Source organism: Hemicordylus capensis, chromosome 6, assembly GCF_027244095.1.
Source record: "Hemicordylus capensis ecotype Gifberg chromosome 6, rHemCap1.1.pri, whole genome shotgun sequence".
Classification (NCBI taxonomy): domain Eukaryota; kingdom Metazoa; phylum Chordata; class Lepidosauria; order Squamata; family Cordylidae; genus Hemicordylus; species Hemicordylus capensis.
In genome coordinates, this window is record NC_069662.1 from 48,376,052 (window position 1) to 48,401,319 (window position 25,268).

Consider the following 25,268-nt stretch of genomic DNA (forward strand, 5'->3'; position numbering starts at 1 on the left):
GGTGTTTAAGTCTTCCTAGTAATCACACTTTCTGCCTGCTCTAGAAGCTCTTCCTTCTGTTTGAATGTTGGCCGTGACTATGGAAGTGAGGAGCGGAAAGATGCTTTGCACACAGTCACTCCACCTTTATTTCACACAGCTTTGAGTTGAGCCCCAACACTACTGAAAACAGTTTTTAGAGTAATAAATTATGAGCCGTTTCTCATGATCTATGAGAAGGGCTTGGCGGGTGGGTGGGTGGGTGGGGAGGAAGGTTTTTTTACCTTCCCTTCCCCACAGAGGATCCATGGATGGAAGGTGCCGAGTGAGCAGGTTGCTCACCCAGACAATCCTCCACTACTTCTCACAGCGCGGAGGGTTGGGGGCTGGCACTGTCTCCCCCCCTCCCCCGAGAACTCCCATAATGCACCACAAGAGTGTGTGGTGCATTGTGGGTAATCCCCAGTGCCAGCCAGGAGCCACACAGTCTGCCAGTCCTGGCTGCTCTCTGGCAGACGATTGCGGGTGGGGGGGGGAATGGGGCTGAGGGAGCTCTTTTTCCCTTAACCCCATTTAAGCTGCAGGCACCAGAGGTGGGTTTGCTGCTGCAGCAGCGCCAGCAGCTGCTTGCCTCCCGCTGCTTCTCCCGAGCAGCCACGGGCAGGCTTGGCTGCTCGTGAGAACAGCCTTCATATTGGGCAGAAGCGAATCTGATTGTTGGACCCTAGGGGAGAGGGAAGAAAGTGAGCTCCCTCATTCTTTAACTGCAAAAGGCTCAAAACTATACCACTTGCTGCCCCTGCAGGAATCTTTTTTTTTTTTTTTTTTTTAAGGATAGAAATAGTCACCAGCCTAATGAGCAAGGCTACCCAGGAATGCGTCGGAGCAACCACATATTTCAGTAAACAACATAGATAAGTTTCCAGACACAAGGGGGGGAGGCTTCAGGAACCCCAAACATCAGGGAGGGCAGACATCAAGAACAATGCTGGTCCATTTCAAAATATGGTATGGGATTGGAAAAAGATATATGTTGGCTGTGGAGGCCCCTAAATCCTAGCAGCAGTCCCAACAACTTTGGGGGTTCTGCATCCCAGAGCAAATATATAATTATTTAAAACATTTTTATTCCACTTTCTACCACTTACACCATCTACAATGTAGCTTACAATCTAAAATGTAAAGAGAACAATAAAAAAACACAACCAAACAGCAATTGAATGAACAATTACACAACACAAATTAAACAGTGAAGCCCAGCAGCAAAATACAATAAAACATAATAGGCTCAGGAAAACAAAAACAGTTTGTATTGGTTATCTTGAAAGTAAGTGTGTGTGTGTATGCGCGCGCGTGTGTATAAAAAGTTAGAGCGCCAAACATATATTTCTAGGGAAGATGTTCCATAAAGATATTACCACTGAGTAGGCCCAGAGGCTATTCACACGAGCGTGCAAAACCGGGCTAAGGGAGCCCAGCCCAGTTTTGCACGCTCATGTGAACCACCAGGATCGTGGCCGATCCTGATGGCCATATAACGGCAAACCGGCCAAAGTAGCCTCCATATTAAATGAGGTTAAGGGAGCAAGCACTTCCTTAGCCTCATTTCTTTGATCGTGTGTCTGCTGTGGCTGCTTGCAGCCACGGCGGGCACACTCGGGGGCGAGGGTGTCCCAGAATGCACCGCACACTCGCACAGTGCATTATTGGGGCTCCGGGGGGCAGGGTGCTGTGCATCCCCAGAGCTGGCAGGCAAGCCACGGGCGGCCCGCAGGAGAGCCACCGCTCATCACGGCGGGCAACCTGCCCACCCAGGGAAGGGTAAGTGATCCTCTGCGGGGAGGGTCAGGCAAACCCGCTCTCCCCGCAGAACTCCTTTGAGCAGCTCCCAGTTTCCAGCAGCAACCCATGGAACTTCTGAGGGCGGAGGCATCCTGAGCAAGGCTCAGATGATCAACATGGCTATTTTTGTAGACAAATCAATGGTGGTCAGTTTCCTCCAGGAGCAACAGGCAGGAAAGGTTTAGACAGCCTGGTCAAGAGAAAAAGGGATTGCTCTAAACCAAAAGGAAACTATAAGGCTGTGTGCATGGAAGACACATAAGGGGGCTACCCCCAAGGCTGAGCCATTGAGACCATTTCCCTTGCCAAACAACTGTCTTGTTTCTCCTGTGTCTAGTGCACAGCGGGACTCTCTTACTGGACAATCTATTGAAAGGGCCAGTAATAAAGTCAACTTGCAGCTGCCGGAATTCTCGGCATGTCCACCACCCGGTCTCCCAGCAACAGGCAGAAGGAGGCCTCAGGCCTAGGCCACCCAGATGAACAGGAGGCTCTTCCTCTCATCTATTGCTTAGTAGACGAAGAGCGGGCGAGCATGTTAAAACTAACTTTGTTGAGGATGGCAGTTCTAGAGAGCACCCCCACATCTTTAATTGTTGGGGAAAACGCATGCCCCTCAAATCATTTTAAAGATGTTTTTACTGGAAAGGTGGATAAGACATCTGTAAACACACCAGTAAATATAGGGACTATTCTCACGATCAGCAAAAAATCGGGCTAGCCTCCGCTAGCCCGATTTTTGCTGATCGTGAGAACCACTGGGCTCAGCTGCAAGCCCGGTGGTTCTAGAGCGGGTAACCCACTCAAGTACCCCTCCCCTTATCCCGGGATTGCGGAGCAAGCGCTCCACAAACCCAGGCACCGCGGCTACTCACGAGTAGACCCCCCCAGAGGGGAGGCAAAAAGCCACCTCTGGGGGTCTCCCCAGTATATCCGGCACACTCGCGCAAGGCATGCGGCCCCTCGAGCTCCCCAGCCCCCGCCAGCTCCGTCACGGAGCCGGCAATTGTGTGGGCGGCTGATCCGGCTGCCCAGGGCTCCCTCCCTGGGCACTTGGAAAAACCAGGTCTCACTGATCGTGAGACCCGGTCCATAATCTGACACAGGCAAGCAAGTAAGTTCTTTAAAAATAATCCAACAAGAGGTTCATAGTAAGTCTGATAAGAAGCTACTGAGAGGGGTGGCTGGCACCTCCAAAATTGGGGGATGGGGGGTGGAGTGACAAGCCTGCCATTCCAATCACTCCACCAAGAATGGAGTTACCTTGACTCCCCTCACACACTCCACCACAACTCTGCCTATAGAAGTCCCCTCCGAAAAGGAAGCCATGATAGATAAATAGAACCTCCACATTCAGAGGCAGTATAACTCTGAATATCAAATTGTAAGGACAAAGAACAATGGTACAGTGCTACCCTCATGTTTGCCATAACCACCCCAGAGGAATTTGGTGGGCACTTTTAGAATCAGAATACTAGACTATACAGAGAAAAATGACTTTCTCAAGATCGCTCCTGAAAGTCACCAGACCTTTGACCCAACATTTAATGCAACGCCATAGTATGCCATGTTTTGAATTACTCCTTTTCCCACGCCAGACTTGCCATGTTTGCAGAGATAGAAGGAAAAACAAATGTAGGCAGCATCACACACACTTTCACAAATACCTAATTAATCTATGGAATTCACTGCCACAAGGTAGATGGCTTAGATGGCTCCATGGAAGATAGACCACAGCCATTCTTTACATCCTGCCTGAAGGCTCCCAGAGTCATCTGACTGGTGGTTGTTAGAAACTGTATGGTGAACTACTTGGATGTTAGTCTGACACAACAGAGGTGCAGCAATCAAATCCCGCCTTGCCATATCTGCATCATACATCTACTGAAAATATCTTCTCCTTTCATTTCTCCCACGGCCTTTGAGTTTGTACTACGAATAAGCTTTTGAGGAGAGGGGAGGGAGATGTCCATGCTCTTGGCAAGCCTCAGTAACTGGGCTGGTTCAGACAATGTGCCAACCAGCCCTTCCAAACATATAGGTGAGGACCAGGGACACACATCTCCCCTCAGTTCTGGTGCACCATCACACCACTCCTTAATCACGCAGTGGCTCATTCAGCCCACTCCTCAACATATCCACACAATGAGGGGCAATTCAGACAAACCTCCCCTGCATGATTAAACTGTGGCAAAACTATACACCAGAAGTGGGAGGACATGTGCAGTGCACCCACTCTCTTACCTCAAGCATTTGAGAGGATCGAAGGCTTGTTCTAACTGGTCCAAGGTAATAGATGCTAGGCACGACTGCAATTTAGTCCACCTCTCCACCAAGAAGGCAGGACTCAGGCAAAGCAAGATGTACAATTTAAAAGATATTATCGGGTAGCTGCTGTTCAGTGAGTATCCACCTGTATTAATAAGCCAGATTGCCTTCATCTCTATCCCTCTTCCATGCTATGAAAAACTTTAAAGGTAAAGTTGTGCCGTCAAGTCGGTGTCAACTCCTGGTGACCACAGAGCCATGTGGTTAAACTTTACCTGTTGAATATCCAGCTGTCACACAACTGTCAAGAAGATTACGGGGGCAGGGGGAAAGAGTACAGATCTAATTCCCCAAATACTTAAAATTTCAAAACTGCAAGTTCATACTAGCAAAATGTGAAAAATCTTTCCCCGAATAAAAACAGATACTGTTGGACTTCAGCATACATACTGAGAAAAACAAGGCTGGAAAGTATGCCAAAATTGTTCCTTTTTCAATCTCAATTACTTCTGCTAAAAAATCTCCTCTATGCACCTATCAGTAGAATATTCCTGCCCCTTTTAGAGCTGAGTGCATGAGAGAGAGAGAGCGAGAGAGAGAGAGAGAGAGAGAGAGAGAGTGCACTCACGCGAGCTGGGAATAGCAGTTGTCCAGATGTCTAATTAAATGGATATTCCTGAATATGCAAGTTTTTCCACTTTAGTACAACCAAAGGTTATTCTATAAAAAGTGGGTTTCTCTGGAAACAGTTGGGTTGATTGGCAACCCTTCTTTGAATGTTTTGCTCTTTCAGTTCCCCAGAATTTATTGAAGGGTAGGTACCTTTCTTCCCCCTTCATAGGAACAAAGAAAGCTGCCATATACTGAGGCATACCATTTGTCCATCTAGCTCAGCATTGTCTACACAGACTGACAGCGGCTTCTCCAAGGTTGCAGGCATGAGTCTCTCTCAGCCCAAGTACTACCACTTATTGCGGCTAAGCCATGGCTCCCAGAGGACCAGCAAGAGTGTCCTAAAATCACCTGCAAACAGAAAGCTAGTGAGCTAGGCAAAACATTCAGGGAAACCCATTCACATTTCTTTAAAGTGTGTGTGGTAGCCAAAGGAGTGTGGCAGGGAGTAAACAAGCTGTTAGAGTGGCCTGATTTGGAAAAACAGACTTGGGAAGAACTAACCTCGGGTTTGAGCGATAGAACCTCTTTTCGAGGTCCCAGAAAGAAACCTTCAAGGAAACGGGATGGAACGGGTGCCCTCATACTAGGGAATTGGAATGCTCCCCTCCTCATAATCAGGTTAGTAAACCTGTATGTCATTTATGCAATGCTCCTGCATAGGAATAGGGAGGGAAGACGCGACCAAGAGGTTCACGCAGATGAGACAGTAAATCTCTTCTGGAAAAGTTTGTATGGTTATGTGCAAAAAGACAAGAGTATATCTTCTAAACAGCAATGGGACAAATTGTGGAAATGGACGTCGGATGTTAAACCCCCCCCCCCGATTACCTGATGTGCCTTGAAATCCCCCACCCCCCGAGTTACAGTACTACCTGCATATACTTCATAACCTTGTGGGTTTCCAAATCATTGTGTGTAAATCTTTGTAGATATATCATGTACAAACAACTACTTTGTATATAATTGTGCTTTGGCAACGTACTGTATGCTTTGGTAGTTGGTTGGTTCAATAAAAAAAATCTTGTCCTATTAAAAAAATAAATAAATAAAATCTTGTCCTAACTTGGAGGTGCCAGGGAGAGAACTTGGAACTGTCTGCTCTTCCCAGAGTGGCTCCATCCCCTGAGGGGAAGATCTTGCAGTGCTCACACATCAAGTCTCCCATTCATATGCAACCAGGGCGGACCCTGCTTAGCAATGGCGGAGCTTGACCACCGGTGGCCTGTGTGCAGCCATGGTCCTGCTGACCCCACCCCCCATGGTCTGGCTCCCGAACGGAGACTTGAGGCTCCGTTCAGGAGTTGGAGTTTAGCTCCCAAAGAGGCTCCCTTTGGGAGCTAAATTAAGGCTGGTGCTGCTTTCACAGCGCAGCCAGGAGCAGCTCTTCCCTGCAGGAAAGAGCTGCTCCTGGCTGTGCTGCGAAGGCAGCACCAGCCTTTTAACTCCTGAAGGGGCCATGCAGGTGCAGGAGCTAAACCTGCACTCCCGCGTCTGACGTCAGACATGGGGGGGTGGTGTCGGGGCTGCGAGGAGCGGCCCCTGATTGGGCATGGCCCGGGTTCTTTGAACCCATTGGCCCAATGGTGGCTCCCCCACTGCAGCTTAGCTAACGGGACAAGTCATGCTTGCTACCACAAGACCAGCTTCCCTCTGCTTTTCATGAGCAGAGTTGTTGAACTACAATACTGAACCTGGTCAGGAATTTGGAGTGGCCAGGGGTGGGGGGGGGAGGGGGAAGAAGAGGACAAGGATGTTATATTTCACATAGCTAGAGCAGCCCAGCCTGGGTTAGGTTGCTCACGTACAGTGCCGGGATCCATGCAGATCTCAGCACTGCTCGCCAGCTTAACCCCATTTTGGAGCCTGACCAATAGCCGAGGTTAAGGGCATGAGTGCGCACTTAATTCTGATGCCAGGATCATCACAGAGATCAGTGCCTAGAGTGCCCATCTCACGGGGGTATCCCCCAATGCACCGCACTCATTGTGCAGTGCATTGTGGGATACATGGAGGCCAGAATGCATCATCCCGGCCTCTGGAGATCTGCATTGCATGAAGCAGCATGGATCATGTGGGAGCTTACAAGCTGACTTGATATTCCACTGCCCCCAGATCAAAGAGCTGGGTCTTTTGCTCCCCCACCCGCCCCACTTAGCCAAGAGACAGAACTGTCCACACAACAGCTCCCCATAGATCAACTCACACAACAGAAGTCACAGTGTGCCATAAGAAATGAGAAAGTATCACTGCAGGCAGAAGCCAATCCACTCAGAAGGAAATTTTAATCTAGTGTGACTAAGAGACTGAGCTATGAACCAGGAAGTCCCCAGTTCAAATCTCTTCCGTGAACTCACCCCAAGCTTCTTATCTGCATTATGGATGATATGCCAGCCTACCATACAGGGTGAGGGGCTTTTTTGATTAATTAGCATAATAATGTACATTAAGTGCTTCAAATATTCAAAAAGTGTGAATGTAAACCCATTTTCACTATCATTCTCCTCCAATCTTTAATTTCAAACAGTTTTACTTATTTAGTGGTGCCAGACTCTGCACTAAGGATTAGTTGCTCGCTCTCTCTCTCTCTCTCTCTCTCTCTCTCTCTCTCTCTCTCTCTCGGGAGTTCCTTATGTTCCAATCTGCTTGCAAGAAGCAAGTAGGTTTCATACTGAGGAGACAAGGAGCAAATCATTGATGCTTATTGCACAACATTATGAGCATTACAGCCCAAGGAACCTCTCAGGTTTTAATCTTATCCTTAGATGCAGACAAGGCCTTTTACAGAGTCCAAATAAATTTTCTTATGGCAGCCCTTAAGAAATTTAACTTTCTGTCTTAATTTTTAGACTGGGTTCATACCATATAGAAAACGCCTAGAGCAAGATCTGTACAAATAGTGTGTGATCAAGACCCATTCCTTTAAATTATGGAGTTACACAGGGGTGCCTATTGTCCCCTCTCCTTTTTAATTTGGCATTAGAACCCCTAACATGCACAGTACGACAAAATGTACCATCAAAGAGATAGTAATGGACCAACAAGAATATAAAATTGCCCTATATGCCGACGACACCTTCTTGCTTCTTGCAAAAGCTCAAGAGTCTGTCCTTAAATACATGGATCTCTTAGAACAGTTTGGAAATTTTGGTTAATGTTGGTTACAGCATTAACTAGCATAAATCAGAGACCATGCAATTGGTAAAATACCTATCTGTAGCAGAGAGGTGTCCTGCCATTCATTTGGAACCCACGTTTATGCCACTGCACTACACAGCCCCCTCCCTCTGAATTCATGGAAATTAAAGTACTCATAAGGGGACAAAGTCAAAGTCAAGAGGACATTTGTATATACTATTCATGTTTGGCACAGATACAAGCAACTCTCAAATCACCTTCCAATTTCCTCATCATTCTGCGTGTTTTCATTTTCTGATAAAAACTGAGAATCAGGAAGTGGCTCCTGGGAGGTGGGGCCGAGTGGGAATAACCTGTGTGTTAAAAGCAAGACAAGAAGGTTGTAGAGGGTTGTGACCCTCTTGCCTCATCTTTCAATGATCTGCAGGACACAATGGCCAGGGGGGAGAGTGGCATTGGCTATTGCGGTGGTGGGGGGGGGAAGCTACTACTTCTGGGCTGGGTGCCAGTATTGTGTGTATAAATGGCAGAAACGTGATCTGGTTGCCAGTATTTTATTGCATAAAAGCAGCATTATTTGCATTTAGAGTGTATGCTTAAACTGTGTAGCCAATTCATGCCCACTAGGGTATTAAGGCTGTGTAATTCAGCCCACATATCATTTCAAATGCTACTGAATCCTAGACTACAAGGCGCATGTGTGCAGTTCCTCAGCAGTTGCTCCCCAGCCCACCTATGGCTGGCTCCTTGGTGGCATAGCAACAAAGCAATACAGCATAGCTCATGGGGCCTTGTCTGTCTGATGAGCCCCAGGCCCCACCCAAGCACACCAGCATTCAAACAACAAAAGGTGGAGAGCATTCCAGAGCCCATGCACAAACCTTATCCACACATTACAAAATATATCCCTATTTCTAAACTTGCCTATTTCGGAACAGAATATGTCTACACACACACACCCCTGAGGGGGAAATACTATATACACACTCCTTCACAATAATTTCTAACACACTGAGGAGATTCTCACGAAGCCTAGCCCGCTTTTGGAGGATCGTGTGCTGCTATCCTGGCAGCAAACCCTCCTAATTCCCCCTCCCCTTAGATGAGGTTAGTGGAGTGAGTGGTCTGATAACCCTGTCTATCTGATCATGTATTGCCGTGCTGTGGCTCTGCACCATGGCAACACACAAGGAGACCCCAGCCAGGAGGCTAAAACAAGCCTCCCGGCCCAGGAAGTCTCTCCAGGATGCCCCACGCACTCGCACGGGGCATCCTGGAAATTCTGGGGGGCATGCGGCCCCCGATCCCCGCAGCCCCCGCCGGCTCCGTGACGGAGCCAGCAGCTGTGTGGGTGGCTGATCCGGCCACCCAGAGCTGCAGGAATGATCGTCTGCGGGGAGAGCATGAGACTCGCCTCAATGTTTAATTTCCAAAGTAGCATACCAGAGTTCAAACCTATCTTGAGGAGTTCAACCCTCAGCCCTACAACCCTTTCTTCCAGTTCCAGGAGATTAGCTGTAGGTACTTCATGCTGAGGAAAAGGAATTCTGCATGTACTCAGAGGCACTGTTTCACATTCTAGAGCTAAGCTCCTGGCACTGAAAACAAATCACAGTACTGCGCTTGGCCCACAATAAGCTTCATGTGGACACTAGGAACTCACATGGAGAGAGATGGCATCAGATAAACACTGGAAGATGCTATTAGAAAAGCCGAACTTACATACAAACTCCTCAGTTGCATAGATGAGCAAATGTTTAAATCATCCTTTTTTTAAAAAAAGTATCATCTGCAATTCCACACCACGATAAAAAAACAATAAGTCAAAAAGAACAATAATCATAGCAGAGAGCCAACAGCAGCCTCTCTGTCTTTCTCCCAGCTTTGGAACTCTGATCTGAAAATGTTACAGTGTAGCTCACATAGCACAGGTAAACAACAAAGGAGCTATAACAGCTACAACACTCCTCTCTGCAACAATGGGGGGGCTCGCCTAGAGGCAATTTTTACTCACCACAGGTGATCACGTAAGGGGCTAATTAGAAGTCTAGGCAGAACTTACCCAATCAAGTGCTCTCTCCCAGCAATTACTCCCCCACCCCTGCCACTCACCCCTGCTAACTGAGCAAAGAGGCACCTTTTAAAAGTGGTGATTCTCTTAAAAGTGGTGATTCCCTTTTAAAAGTGGTGATTTAGCAGGGGGAGAGCAACTGGCCCTATCCAACCCAAGTGCAGCATCCCTCCAGTGGCTGCTGCTGGTGTCTATCTTATGGGGTGTGTTTTTAAGATTGTGAGCCCTTTGGGGACAGGGAGCCATATGTAAACCGCTTTGGGAACTCTTGTTGCAAAGTGGTATACAGCAGGGTTTCTTAACCTTGGGCCCCCAGATGTTGTTGGACTACAACTCCCAGAATCCCCAGCCATAAAGACCATGTCTGGGGATTCTGGGAGTTGTAGTCCAACAACATCTGGCGGCCCAAGGTTAAGAAATATAGGATAAATATTTGTCGTATTTGTACCACAGGCAGCTGGCATTCCGAATCAAATGAGGAACTGAGAATGAACAGGGCCAGACCAAGACATGTTCCTGTGCTCAGGCAGCTGCAGTACTTCAGCAGAAGCATCTACCCCACAGAATATTCTGCCTCTCTGTAAATCTTTATTTCGTGTATAAAAGTCACACTGTTTTGTTTTGGGGGGTTTTTTGTAGGGAGAGAGAGAGAGAACGAACTACAATATTGCAGATGCAGCTGTCATTTGGGACAGTAATATTTTTGCTGAAACCAAGAAAGCAGCACCCAGTCAAAAAAAAAGGTGCACCCTAGAATCTCATGCAATGCCCCAAAGGATGCTGGGATGCACTTTTGCATTGTCCTGGACAATGGATCCTGGAGCTGCTCATCAGCATTCGCTGTGGCACTGCAAGGGATTCTGAGAGGTGCTTCTCAGCTAGTGAATTGCAGCTGCTTGAGGACAGGAACAACATGTCTTGGTCGGGGCCCTGTTCATTCCCAGTTTTCCATCTGATTAGGAATGCCAGCTGTCTGTGCTAAGTGGTTATCTCCTCTTTTCCTTTCTGGGGAACCTTCCTTATGACCAAAAGAGTCACTGGGAGCCCAGAAAGTAGAGGCTTCCCATACAGTTGACCAAGAAATTATATCATTAATTGCTGGGGTGGGGGGGGGGGGAGGAAAAACTGCAGTTGCTGGAAAGTGACTTGCTTGCTCTGTAAAACCTTTAAGAGCTTAATATTTAACAGCAGCTGCAATGGCAGAGAAGTTAGAGGGGAGGGGGAGCAGAGAATCCTAGTTCTGGCGGGAGTCTGAAGGTCACTTTGGAAATAAGCTGGGCAGAGGGAGTTTACATGCCCCTGCTAATGCCCTGCCTACGTAGTGGAGAGAGGAGATGGAACAGTGGAAATCAAGGCTTCCCCACTCCAAATTCTTGTCTCACTTCTCCCCAAAGGTAAAGTTGTGCCATCCAGTCAGTGTCGACTCCTGGTGACCACAGAGCCCTGTGGTTTTCTTTGGTAGGATACAGGAGGGGTTTACCATTGCCATCTCCTGCACAGTATGAGATGATGCCTTTCAGTATCTTCCTATATCACTGCTGCCCGATATAGATGTTTGCCATAATCTGGGAAACATACCAGCGGGGATTCAAACCCTACATTTCCCCTACAACCCCCACTTCTCCTCTACTCCGAGCAAAGCATTCTCTTTTCTCTGCTGCTTTTGATCATTTTCATACTTCAGCTCTCTGTATCCAGAAGGAGTCTCTAAACATTTAGAATTTAATCTGTTATAATTAGAGATTTCTAGGGATCCCTAATAGAATTATCCACACCCTTCCTAGCCATCAACATCCAATTTTACTCTAGAAAAACTATAACAGTTGCAGCAGTCTGAAACATCTTTGGGTTTCTAGTGTAGATATGTTCAGCTTAGGTCTACTGAAGATTTTTGGAGGCTTCTTCTGTATATGAGAGAGATTCAATACAGGCTTGTGTGCCATGTTAAAAAGTGGCACGGAAAAGATCAGAGACCACTATACTCAGAGCAAGCTGGTGTTAGGGGATCAGAAACCCAAGGCAGATATGAGACAAAAATGTGAGGGGGAACAGCCTTGATCTCCCCTCTCTCAACAAGGACAATTGATGTTTGGGGAGTGGCAACTGAATGTGTGAATGAACTTAATTTAAAAACATTATATTGGAGATTATTTATTTATTTATTTATTTGCATTCATGGCCCACTCTTCCTCCAAGGAGCCCAGAGCGGTATACTACGTACTTGAGTTTCTCTTTCACAACAACCCTGTGAAGTAGGTTAGGCTGAGAGAGAAGTGACTGGCCCAGAGTCACCCAGCTAGTTTCATGGCTGAATGGGGATTTGAACTCGGGTCTCCCCAGTCCTAGTCCAGCACTCTAACCACCACACCACGCTGGCACTTCCAGCCTGGATAAGATACAACTATCTGTGGCTGCCAATTCACACATGCAAATCACCACCTGATGCTGCAGTCATTGTACCATCAACATGTCTATGTGAATTAGCTTAAGGTTTGGTGCTGACCTTTAGAGCTTTAAATGGCTTAGGACCAATCTATCTGAATCAGGAGTGCCTTCTCCAAGATGTTCTTTAAGATCATCTATGGAGGTTCTCCTCGGGGTGCCACCACACAAAATTGTACAATGAGTGGCTACTAGAGAGTAAGCCTTCTCAGTAGTGGCCCCCTCTCTGTGCAATATCTTCCCTAAAGAGGCTTGCCTGGTGACTTATTTGTATTCATTCAGGTGCCAAGGGAAAGCCTTCCTCTTCGGCCAGCTTTTAATTTGCAATTGCTGCTTCTCTTGACTTCTGCTGTCTCTGTATCACCTTACTGGCTCTTTTAATTGTTTGAGTTGTGTGTTTATTGTTGTTTTTATTATTTTAGATTTTGTTTCTAATGTTCTTTTTGTAAACCATTTTGAGGACTGCTCAGCTGAGCAGTATATAAATATAATAAAACAAACAGTTCCCAAAGATGACTGGTGTAATGATAGTTAAAACAACCCACTACCTACATCTCGGGTGTGATCCAGCTCAAGGCCTAGAAGGCCTGTATTTCCCCCTACACATCAGTTCTACACAATATACCAAGTGGCTTAATGTAGTTTCCTGGAATGGTGTATCTGGTCGACTGGTTCAGTGGTCACAGTGGTGGTAATTTGTTCAGCAGTAGAGAAGCCTAGATTCAGTCCAGAACCCCACCCCACCAAAATAATCAGAGCTGTCTCAGGGGCTGCTCAGATTGCAACTCATAACTAATGTATGTTACCTGCAAGGCATCTAGCTCTAGCTGAAAAACAAGGTCAAGCTAGCTGAAAACAAACAGCCTGGTGAAAAACTTCTGCTTAAATCACATTACCTCAATCGTCAACAACCTTGTATGATAGGCCAGTATCATCATACTACAGTTACAGATTTTAGGCTACCTGGGTACAATTCAAATATGTATATACTGCTGTTCAATAAAAGTTCTCAAAGTGGTTTACATAGAATGAATTAATAAAAAAAGATGATCAATAATGAGATATGCTCTTAGCTAGAACTCTGGCTCAAGCACTTTTTGCATCTATCAAATGCAGGACACTTTTATAACCAAACACCAGCCCGAGTTATTTAAAACCAATCCAAAAGTATGCAGTCTTTCAAGTCACACAGAATTCTTCAGGCAAAACAATACAAATGTAGTCTCATTTTCGCAGACATTTGAAACTGCCTCCTCCGTGTCCTGCAGTGATCTTTTTGACAGTATTGAAAAGTGTGCAGAACAGCGACAAACTAGCCCAGTCTCCAGATGGTGTGTAAATTAAAACACATTGGGGTGGGGAGGCAAGGCTAGCTCAAATATATATACAATGCTTATATTCTTAAATCCCTAACTACAAGCCATTCAGATACAGCTAGGAATAGGAAGAAAAATGACCAGGAGTCTTGGATTCCAGCCAGCATATCTCTCTTAAAAGCTCAACCAGTGGGTCTACCTGATGGAATTGCTAAGCAAGATAAGATAAAGTCCAAGGAACAAAATATTATTTACAAACATCACAGCCCTTGCCTGTAAAAGAGCAAAAGAGCTTAAAAAAAAAAACAGTAAAAGAGCTAAAAAACAAACCTTAGCAAAGCAAAGAGTCTGACAAGAGTAGATGATAAGATAATCCCTGCTGTGTAATTTGAACATGTTCTGAATTTATCTTCATTTGCCACATCAGACGTTTTGCAACATTCCAGAAAACCCCACCAAGATTGCTTCCCTGCCTAAGACGACAACGTAATCAGAATTTCATGTCTCATCTCTACAGCAAACATCAGCCCCAAATATGTAAATCTGTGAGAAAAAGGAGGTATGGGTCAATTTGGCAGACCTACCAGCAAAATCAACATTCTCCATTCAACGGAAAATTCCATGGAATTTCAGCACCCAGCCAACACCTTTGAAAACATACTTCAACCCTTTACACTTACACACACACACACACGCATAAAGTACATGTGAAGGCAAAGCCAACTCAAAAGACCCCCCCATTTCAAGTGGTTAATCTGAAGTACAGTTTAAGGGCAGCAAATTTTGAACTATGTTTCCGACTACAAGAAAGTGCCTCCAAGTGATGCATGGAGGTAGAGTGTGACATAAGAGGTGAAATATCAATACAGATATCTTTAAGTTTTGGTGGACTTAAGTATATGATAACTGGGAGTGCTGATGACATATTGTTCATTGGATTGTATGTTTCTGTAAGTGTATGTTAATAGATGGTCAGGTCAAACTGACTGGCAGCAGATTCGGGGGCGGAAGGGTATTTCTTCACACAATGCATTATGAATTTTTATGGAACTTGCTGCCACAAAATGCAATGGCCATTAGCTCAGAAAGCTTTAAAAGACACGTTTTCCCATCTGACCTATTAATAAATGGTAGGAAAAAATTTCACCTGCTTAACTAATATATGTCAGGGGTTTCCAGCCTTGAGTCTCCAGATGTAGTGACTACGACTCCCATCATCCCCAGCAGTGTTCCTCCTAAAACGTGCACATAGGGGTTTTTTTAATGTCCGCTCAGTTAATTTTAGATCCAGTTCAGGTTAAATCAGGAAGGCTTCATTCTGAATGCACACATGCACACACTGCCTTGATACTGCTGCCAAGGACAAAACAAATTCTGTGCACAGATGAAAAAAAAATTAGAAGGAACACTGATTCCCCAGCCACATTGGACAAGGCCGAAGATGATGGGAGTTGTAGCCCAACAACATCTGGGGATCCAAGGCTGGGAAGCCCTGGGCCAAAGTAACCACTGTCTTTTTAAAAATGGTACCATCCCACATGAACTATTCTAGGAGGGCTACACCCAAGGAGCATATCTAGCACAAGCAGAGATGGTGCTTCCCCACCAGCCATGGAGAGAAAGAGAGAGCGATCAGGTGTGCAGTGATGGAGTGCAAATAATCAACAGAACTAGCCTACATGCTCAGAAAAATCATGGGGTGCAACTCTGCTGAAATAGTATTACAGCAGACAACAAATGGAGGACTGCAGCCTTGAATCTTCACCCTCATTAAACAAAACACCAAGATCTCCATGTCCACAGAAAAGAAGCACCCTTGGAAGAAGAACAGGCTAGAGCATACCTTCCTGACCTATTGGCTTTTCACAGGCATGGAGCCGGGTCTCACAATCAGTGAGACCCGGTTTCAGGAGCTCAGTGTGGAGAGCAGGCTAAGCCCGTTCTCCCCGCACACGAGCAGTGCAGGAGCCCTGGGCGGCTGGGGCGGCTGCCCACACGAGTGCCGGCTCTGTGACGGAGCTGGTGGGGGCTGGGGGGAGTGTGGGCCGATTGGCCCCTAGAAGCTCCAGCATGCCCTGCGCGAGCACGCAGGGCATGCTGGTGAGACCCCTGGAGCCGGGAGGCCCTCTGGGGGTCTCCTCGTGAGTAGGCGTGGAGCCGTGCTACGGCTACTCATGATCCAAAAAAACAGGTTTGCGGAGCGCTCACTCCGCAAACCCGGTTTTAGGAGTGGGTTACCCGCTCAAGAACCAACAGGCTTGCAGCCGAGTCCAGTGGTTCTCACAGTTGCAGAAAATTGGGCTAGCAGAGGCTAGCCCGATTTTCTGCAATCGTGTGAATAGCCCCATGGTGTTTTTGAGAAGGGCATATGAAGCACATAAGTCCCGCCATCCATCCACATGCATCCTGAAACAGGACATTTCTCTGAAGATGCCACCATATATCTGTATCTATATTTTCTGAATGCGTGGATCAGTCCTTACCTATACCAGGGGTGTAGCACGGTTGAAGTGGGCCTTGGGGCAAAACCTGAAGGTGGGTCCTCCCCCTGCCATGGCCTTCTTCAGAGAGACACAAGGGAGAGAGTAAAGAGCAAGTTCTTGCCCAGCCAGTGGGGAGCCCACTTAGGGACCCAGTGACATCTCCCTCTCCCCTGTTCAACTGTAGCTATGTTCCTGCTTTTCACTTCAGGTGATACAAAACATAAAGTTCGTGCTGGATAAAGGTATATCCAGACCAACAATCCGACCCTGCTCCTGTGCATTTAAAATGAGCCTAATGTCCAGGATTGAGCAGGTACTTTTTCCGCCCGACACAGAGATAAGTGGTAAGGAAAAGCTTTACCTACTTAATTCTGACATTACTGCTGTTAGATGCATGGCATTTTATATCCTGCCAACTAATGCAAAAGTCTCTAGAAGACTTACAAGATATCTTTTTTCATATAACAAATAACTAAAACATCAAGCATAAAAACACACACGTAAACATTCATATACAAGATAAATTGGCAGGTAGAAGTCAACTCACTCAGCAACTGAACGTTCTCCTAAATTAAAATAGTAATGATGATGATGATTGTACAGATCTTCTAAAGCCAGGCTTTCCAACTCAGTGTCCTCAGATACTGTTGGATTACAACTCCCATCATCCACATCGGCTAAGGGCTCCTGTTCTAAATGGGAGAAGCAAGTTCGCCCAATGAACTTCCTTCAGCAAGGAGTTATGTAACAAGGAGGCCTCCAGCACCAAAGCTTGAAGTCTGTACCTAATGCACTTCTCAATGCACTTCAGAAGGCAAGAGCAGCCTCAGCAGGGCTCCCACAGAGCATCTCAAAGCAAAGGTGAGAAAGGGACATGTGGGAGAAGGCACTCTCTGGGCCATTTAGGATTTTAAAGGTCAACCACTACATTCTGAGTTGAATCCAGATACTAATTAGTTAGTCATGCTGCACTTTCAGGAGTGGCATTATATGGTCCCTGTAACAGGCACCATGTTAAAGCCTAGCTTTTGTATTCTGGGCCAGCCTCAATTTCCAGACATTTTTCAAAAGGCAGCCCACATAACCACATTACAGTACTCCAGTCTTGAGGCTACCAGTGCATGTATCACAGAAACCAGATCTTTTGTGACTGCAGTCACAAAATATTCCTTACCACCAATGATGTCACCCAAGCATCATGTATTAGAGCTGATTCCTGTCTCTCCCCCCACCCCACTACAGACCTAGTCCTTCAAAGCAATTTTAACTTGTCCAGGATAAGCCAAAGAAGCCAATTCATCCCAGATCAACTGGACTGCCATCTTATCCATCCAGCTCCATCTTATCTGCACAGCACTTTCATTTATTAACTAAGCCTCATCCAGCCAATTACTGATTCCAAACAGTAGCTCAAGGAACCCACCGCCTCATCAAGATCTTAGGAAATGGAGCAAAATACCTGGGTGCCATCCATTCATCAGCAGTCTTCTATCTGGCTTGAGAGTTTTTGCTATTCACAATCCAGTGTCCATCACGCTCCATTCCTGGGACACCAGAAACATCCAAGCTGCCTCCAAAGCCACCAGGTGTCAACCCCCACCAAACTCCGTCCCATCCTCTTCCACCTTCCGATATATGAAACACCACCCATTCTCTCCCAGCCTTCGCCCTCTTGGTCTTTGTTGAGGGAGATATCTTTGGCGACCCTTTGCCAATGCTGTCCCCATAAGAGAATCTGTCTAGTTATGATGATATGCAGACAAGATGTTTGCCTGAAGTGTATCAATCTGCAAATCATGGCCTTTGTGTTATTATAAACTAGGCTCAACTGAACACTGGTTTTTTTCCAAACAAACTACCTCTCCATTTTCCCACCCTAGTCCCTTGCAGCAGCAAGATCAAGAAAAGCAATCATTTGGGTAAACAAAAACAAAACCCTTTACATGTAGACACCCCAGGACCCTCCAAAACAATAGGGCATGCGACTACAACAAATATTTATATACCACTTTTCAACAAAGGTTCTCAAAGTAGTTTACATAGAAAAATAAATAATAAGATGGTACTTATACTGCCACCTAATGGTGCAGTGGGGAAATGACTTTATTAGCAAGCCAGAGGCTGCCGATTCAAATCCCCGCTGGTATGTTTCCCAGACTATGGGAAATGCCCATATCGTGCAGCAGTGATATAGGAAGATGCTGAAAGGCATCATCACAAGCTATGCAGGAGATGGCAATGGGAAACCCCTCCTGTATTCTACCAAAGACAACCTCAGGGCTCTGTGGTCACTAGGAATCGCCATCGACCCGACGGCACACTTTACCTTTTACTTATACTGCATTTAAAGATAACAGCCTGAAAGTGGATGTGTCTCATGGAGCAGAACAGAAGTATCCATAATATTCAATTACAAGAGAAAGATACAAACTAAAAGCGTGGGGGAGGGGTGTGAAAACAGAAAAGACAGTTGTATGATCATACAATTCATAGTTTGTGGGTGTGCAGAAGGTAGCTCAGGGTCCACTGGTGGACCATTAACTCACTGATTCTTTGCAAGCTACCTAGTGCTTGCTAGGATTCTTGCAAAAAAGGCTGATCGCTCCCTTGCTAAGAGGCACCTTTTCTTTATTTTATTTTATTTTTTTATTTATTTTTACATTTATATCCCGCTCTTCCTCCAAGGAGCCCAGAGCGGTGTGCTACATACTTGAGTTTCTCCTCACAACAACCCTGTGAAGTAGGTTACGCTGAGAGAGAAGTGACTGGCCCAGAGTCACCCAGCAAGTCTCATGGCTGAATGGGGATTTGAACTCGAGTCTGCCTGGTCCTAGTCCAGCACTCTAACCACTACACCAGGGAGAGCAACTGGCCCTCTCCATCCCCAGCACAACATTCCTCCAGTGGCTGTTGCCGGTGTCTATCTTATGTTTCTTTTTTAGACTGTGAGCCCTTTGGGGGACAGGGAGCCATTTTATTTATTCATCTTACTTCTCCATGTAAACCGCTTTGGGAACTTTTGTTGAAAAGCGGTATATAAATATTCATAGTCTTTGTATTGGTCTGAGTGCATCTCCGTCTGATCCTACCTATGTTCTTAAGGAACAGCACAGGCATAGGATTACAACACAGATCAGTTATACCTTGACAGTTAAGAGATCTTAAGTATGCACTTTTGTTTGTAATAGTAAGACACATTGGTGGTCCACTGGGAATGTAGCAAAGAAAAAAACCAAGTGTAAACGTAGAAAAATGAAAGACCAGCCTCCTCCCCTATCCTCATATGGGCCAGCATCTTGTCTCTTCTTCCCTTTACAGGGCAAAAGCAACGCAAACACGTACACCCCATGCGATCCAGACGATAGGACGGCAGGTTTAAGTCTAGAGTAATTGCCATCGCATGGTTCCACGCTCATAATCTCCAATACGGATCGGAATCGCGCCTTTGCGCACATAAACATGTCTTGCAAAGGCGGGTCAGCAAAGTTGACGCCTTTTAACGAGCTCGATCTCGGAGGAGGGGGTGCGAAAGCAAAGGGGGCTCAACATTAGGGTTGCCAACATTTCATTGCCAGAACGAGGGACACAAGTTTGTGGGGGCTGGCGGGGCTGGGAGGTGTATGCAGTGGTAATCAAGAGCCATTGGCATATATGTAATCATTGGCATGATATGTAATCATTGGCATGATATGTAACTGAATGATATGCTAGTGAAGAAATGAGGGACAAATGCTGTTCCTCTAGGGACCAACATTTCATCCCTGAAATGCGGGACAGCCTCCAAATGAGGGACATTTCATCCCTGAAATGAGGGACATCCTGCGTCATGAGGGGCAGTTCCAGTTGGCAACCCTACACCACCACCCACGGGGCAGTGACTCCGCGCTCAGCGACTTTCTTTCAGCGTGTACCCTGAAATCTCAGCGGAGCTCATCAGAGAAGTCAGTTTTCAACGCGAAGGAAAAAAGTTAGCCGACCCCTTTCCCAAGACCTCGCTGCCTGCCTCCCCCAAGCCGACCTGCAGCGTAACAACAACCAAACGGACTAGTTGGCTCGCTCTCCCCCGATTTCGGTCGGTGTTGACATGGCGATCAGTTCGTGATAGCCAACGGAGCGGCTTTCTCTTCCCTTGATTTTACAACACAAATCCCGCGGGGCCACAGGTTGCACGGCTCCTTTCTCCCTGGGGTGCCATTTCCTCCAACTTGGGGCCACTTTCTTTGCTGCCTTTCCAAACTCCTGGAAGATCGCTCCTCTCCTCTCCGCTCCTCTCCTCCACACCCGCTACTGCTGCCTCTCCTAGCCATTTTAGGATCCAAAAACCTCCATGCAGCTAGTTACAAAGACCCAGACCTACCTTCTGTACTCCAAGCGGCCGGCCATACAGCAACCAAGAGGAACCCCATGCAAAAACAGCCGCGCCTGAGAAAGGGCCCCATTGTGTTCTCATGGCAAAGCCCTGCTCATAACTCCTGCCAGCGAGGACGGGAGGCGAACCGCTCTCTTGCCAGCAGCAGCAGTAGTCCTGGGGAACGTAGTGCCCCGCTTGCTTTCGCAATCCGTCTTCCCTTTCCCACTTTTCCTTGCTGCAACCCAACTTTTCAGCCGCTTTCACTTCCTTGAAAAAGAGGCCACCACCTCTTTTTTTTCCACCAACACTGGGCGTCGGGAACGCGCCGAGCGCGCCCCCGAGAGAAGGATTCCAGCTCCCTCGGGAGTGGCAAACGAGTTCTTCGCGGGAGCACGTCAAAGCTATTCGACACCTCGTGGGAAATCAAGAGGGGGCAGGAAACTTTTTAAAGTTTCCCTTTCCCTCCTTGCTCCTGGAAACTGAAGTTTCTTCGCGAAGGGTGATCTAACTGGAGACTTCCCCCCCCCCCCCCCCGTTTAGGGCATTGACTTTGAATGGACAAAAGGAAGGAAAATGCAATTTCAGATTAAATTAAATTAAACAAAAACACACAGCAAGGAATAAAGATATTAAAAGGAGTGAAGTCTGCATTCACACAGTCACAAGGGACCCTAGTAAAAGGTTAGACGGCATTAGTGAGCGTAACGGAGCTGTTGTGTGAACCCAGAATTTCAGGCTGTCTTGGTCAAAATGCTCCAATAAACCAGCATTTAACCAGCAGGTTTTACCGCGGGTTTTAGGCGAGGCTTTACTGCAAGTTCAAAGTCGCCCAAAAAAACCCACTCAGAAAGTTGATTTTTTTTTTTTTACCCCATATAAATCGGGCTACACTCTAACGCTTGATGAAAAACCTGAATTGCGTATGAAGTGATCCCTGATTGTTCAGGGACTTCAGGGTCAATTTGGCCATTATGTTAAAGCAGCACAGCTTCATGTTGGAGGAGATGCCCACTAAAGACCGGGTGTGAAAAAATTCCAGAAGGACAGATAACCAGGATTCACTCATGGATATGGTTAATTGCTGGTTAACTGGAGCAGTTTGACCCACATGCCCAGAAATTCGCATTTCTCACAATCAGCTCTGCAGGACTCAGCTCTCCGAGTTAGCTCTTTAACCAGGATTGCTGCAGTTGTGTGCAGCCATATACTGAATATCAAATGTGCTTGGAGTTGTCTTAGAGGAATCTATTTTAAATAGACAGGATGGAAAAATGAATATACTGTACTAGCTAACGCTCCGCCTCAAATTTGAATTGTTGTCAGTTTCAGGATCCTGTTCCGCTAAATAAATGAATGAATCATCATGATACTTAATTCTCTTAGCCAGCCACCAGCCATGCGTAGGGATGTGGCAAGGCTATGCGTGCCGGCGAGGGAGGAACCTGATTGGCTGGGTTGCTGTTGGCAGCGAGGAGAGGCAGGTGAGGTGGCGACGGCCTGGCCACATTGGGGAGGCAGCGGGCCCGGCCGCAGGGGCAGGGAGATGGTGGCTGCGGCAGGGAGACGGCTGAGGCGGCCAGCCTGGCCACGGGGGTGGGGAGATGACGGCTGCGGCGGCAGTGGGGAGATGGCGGGGCGGGCGGGCTGCAGTGGGGAGGCAGCTGCAGCGGGGAGGCAGCAGCGGGCCGGCTGCCAGGATGAGGAGACGGCGGGAGAAGGGGAGGGGACGGGCCAGCTTGAAAGTCAACCAGAAACGGGGCGGGCGGGAGCAGGCCGGGTGGGCATCGGAGAGGGTGCTGAAGTTCTGTGCCAGGTCTGCTAGTAGATTTACCGTATTTTATGGACTATAAGACTCACTTTTTTCCTCAAAAAATATCCGCCAAAATTCAGGTGCGTCTTATATGTTTTAACAGTTTAATATGTTAAAACTCAGAAAAACTGGATTAAAATTAAGGTGCGTCTTATAGTCCGTAGCGCCTTATAGTCCATAAAATACGGTATATAACGCTTCAGAATGCTCAAAGCACTTTACATGCTTTATCTCATAAACCTAACAATCCCCTAGTGAATTCATAGCAGAAACAAGGTTCAAGCCTGGAACCGGATTCATTGCTCATTCTCTTAACCATTATGTTGAACACCTCAGATGACAATACCCTTGAGTGTATGCAGAGAACATCTGAGGTGTTCTCACAAAAGAATTACCAGATCAAGGAATGCAACTACTGTACAAGCTTGAGGTTAGGCACCTCACACCTGAGAGCAAAGCAATTAAATATGGTTTCATTTTTATTCAATTATGCACATGCAGTTAGCAATGAAAAGAGATGAACTCAATGAGGAAGAAAATGTAGTATGCAGATCTTGAGTAGTCAGAGATAACTACTTCAAAAAATAAATAAATACAGGAGTGGAATGTCCCCTGAGATTAGCCAATAAACAATCAGGGAATGCAAAAGAAAAAAAAAAAAGGTTTTAGCAAGCAGGCAGAGGAGTAATTCACAGAATCAAAAACTGTACTCTACCTGAGTTTGTGTGTGTGCTCCCAATTCTCCGTTGTGTGGAAGCAAGGTAAGAGGAAAACTTGAGTAGCTTTTCCTCCTACCTTGCTTCCACACAATCACTTCTACCCTACTCTTCCCTTGCTTCTAGGGATGTGCACAAACTTTTGTGGAGCTCCGTTTGTGGAGTGCTGAACCAGTTCGACAGTCCGGTGTTCAAGCCAGTTTGGAGGCGGGGGCTTTAAAGGGCAGGGAGGGTGCCCTTGCCTGCCCCATTGCTTCCCCCCATTGGCCACTTCCAGTACAATGCTGACCGAGGCTGCAAGGAGGTATGCTGCAGCCCCACACCAGCAGTTTTAGGGAGAGTGCCGGTGGAGCACGTAAGGGCACCCTCCCTGCCCCTTAAAGCCCTCCCCCCGCACACACACAATCCAAACAGAAAATTCTCTTATGAGAGCCTCAGTGGAATGAACAGGAGCTTTACAGCTGCTGAAATGAGCCCTTCTGTGCTGCAAATGCAACAAGTCTGCTCTGTATCGAGTTTGGTTACTAAATTTAAAGTTCCACACAGGGCTGTGTGGGGGCAGGGGCTGGGGCATAGTCACTCAGGGCCCTTTGCCTTCAGTCACTGAGCGGGGTGCCTACTGTAACACAGCTATTATTCTAGTTCTGGCAGGGCTGGAACAGTGACCGAGTATCAGCTTTGCATGCAGAAGGCCCCAGGTTCAAGCCCTGGCTTCTCCAGGTAGGGCTGGGAGAGACCCGTGGAGAAGCTGTTGTCCGTCAGTGTCAAGAACCGCCCTGAGCCATTTTTTGTAAGGGCGGTATGGAAATAAAATTAATTAATCTAAGAACACTGCTATAATGCAGCTTCCTTTGTTCCTAGTCATGGAGGTCCTGCACAAACAATTCCTGCCCTGGGTCCGTCCTGCAAAAGCTTGAAATAGCCCTGGTCCCAAGGAAGGGTTTACAATGGCAAAGATGACTGGATCATTTCCTTCATCAGGAGTTCATGGAATAAGAGGTGGAGCTCATTGGATCATCGAAGCCAAATTCCTATTCCTGCTGCTAAATATCCCCATCCAACTTTCTTTGGAAATATTCCAAAATAAAAGATTCTAGACTTCCTGTGTAGGCAAGTTCTTGTAGTGCTCTTAAGATGTTGCCAATATTTCACCTACCTACATCTACCTTCCTATGGTTTAAAACAATTGCCGAGGAGGCTGAACATTTGTTCCCGCTCTTCCTTCTATGACACTTCTTTATAGTCGAAAGCCAGAAGCATTCCTCCCCACCACATCATCATATCTGCGGACTGTACATACATCGTTTCAGGACACTTGCCTTCTAGGTTAGCAATTTTGAAACCTTGTAGTTCTATGGATCAATATTTTTAGGGGTTGTGTGTATGTGTTTTGTTCTTTGCAAATCCCTGCATTTTCTCATTTTACAGCCAACCCATGTACATAGGTAATTTCCACAGGAACCTGCCCCCCGGGGGGGGCGGGGGCACAGTATATATTAGGAGTGTCAAACATGTGGCCTGCATGGTTAATTTTTGTGGCCAGTAGTCTATCAATGGCTACTAGTCTGGTGGCTGTAGGCTACCTCCAGCCTCAGAGGCAAGATGCCACTAAATACCAGATACAGGGGAGCAATGGCAGGAGAAGGGGCAAGCCCTCGCCTGTGGGCTTCTCGGAGAAATCTGGTGGGCCACTGTGTGAAACAGGATGCTGGACTAGATAGGCCTTGAGCCTGATCCAGCAGGGCTGTTCTTACACAACAGCACCTCAAGCCCACTTGAGGTGAGCTGCAAAGCACTGTCCTTTCCTCTCAGTGACCCCCAACCCCCACTTTGGCAGCTCCATCCCCTGGGCCACTGCCCACAGACACTGTACCCCTTTTCTCCATTGCTGGCCTCCTCCTTCTGGGGTGCACTGTGCCAGCAGTGCACCCTCCTGTCAACTTACTGTAGCAGTATGCATCTGGCTGTTTCACTCACTTGGAGTCTGTGTATCGTAGCCACTTGCTCATCCCTCCCGCCTGCTGCCACTTGTCTCCCCAGCATCACACTTCTCTGCTTGGTCTCTTTCATTCTAGCATCCCAGATGACCTCCAGGGGAAAGACTTACCCCCATCCTTAGGAGGTGGTGAATCAGGGCAAGTACCTAAGCTCTGCATCAGGAGGAAGAAGAAGAGGAGGTC

General features: G+C 46.9%; 1 protein-coding gene and 1 long non-coding RNA gene across 4 annotated transcripts in view; one reads left to right on the forward strand and one right to left on the reverse strand.

The window, feature by feature from the left end:
• ERBB2 (erb-b2 receptor tyrosine kinase 2) overlaps window positions 1-20,853 on the reverse strand; it is a 75,154-nt gene extending 54,301 nt beyond the window's left edge. Inside the window, exon 1 of one of the 3 annotated variants that reach the window (XM_053263591.1) lies at window positions 20,569-20,853. In XM_053263591.1, coding sequence (XP_053119566.1) covers window positions 20,569-20,650 — 82 coding nt within the window. In that variant the 5' untranslated portion in view covers window positions 20,651-20,853. Of the gene's footprint in view, window positions 1-9,621; window positions 9,879-9,961; window positions 9,999-20,568 lie in introns of those variants that run through there. The other 2 variants (XM_053263593.1, XM_053263592.1) reach the window with 2 other exon arrangements.
• Window positions 1,698-24,155, forward strand: LOC128330529 (uncharacterized). The gene is made up of 3 exons (XR_008310134.1): window positions 1,698-1,800; window positions 21,886-22,043; window positions 23,950-24,155. It is a non-coding gene; the product is annotated as an uncharacterized LOC128330529 (long non-coding RNA).
• The last annotated feature ends 1,113 nt before the right edge of the window (window positions 24,156-25,268 follow it).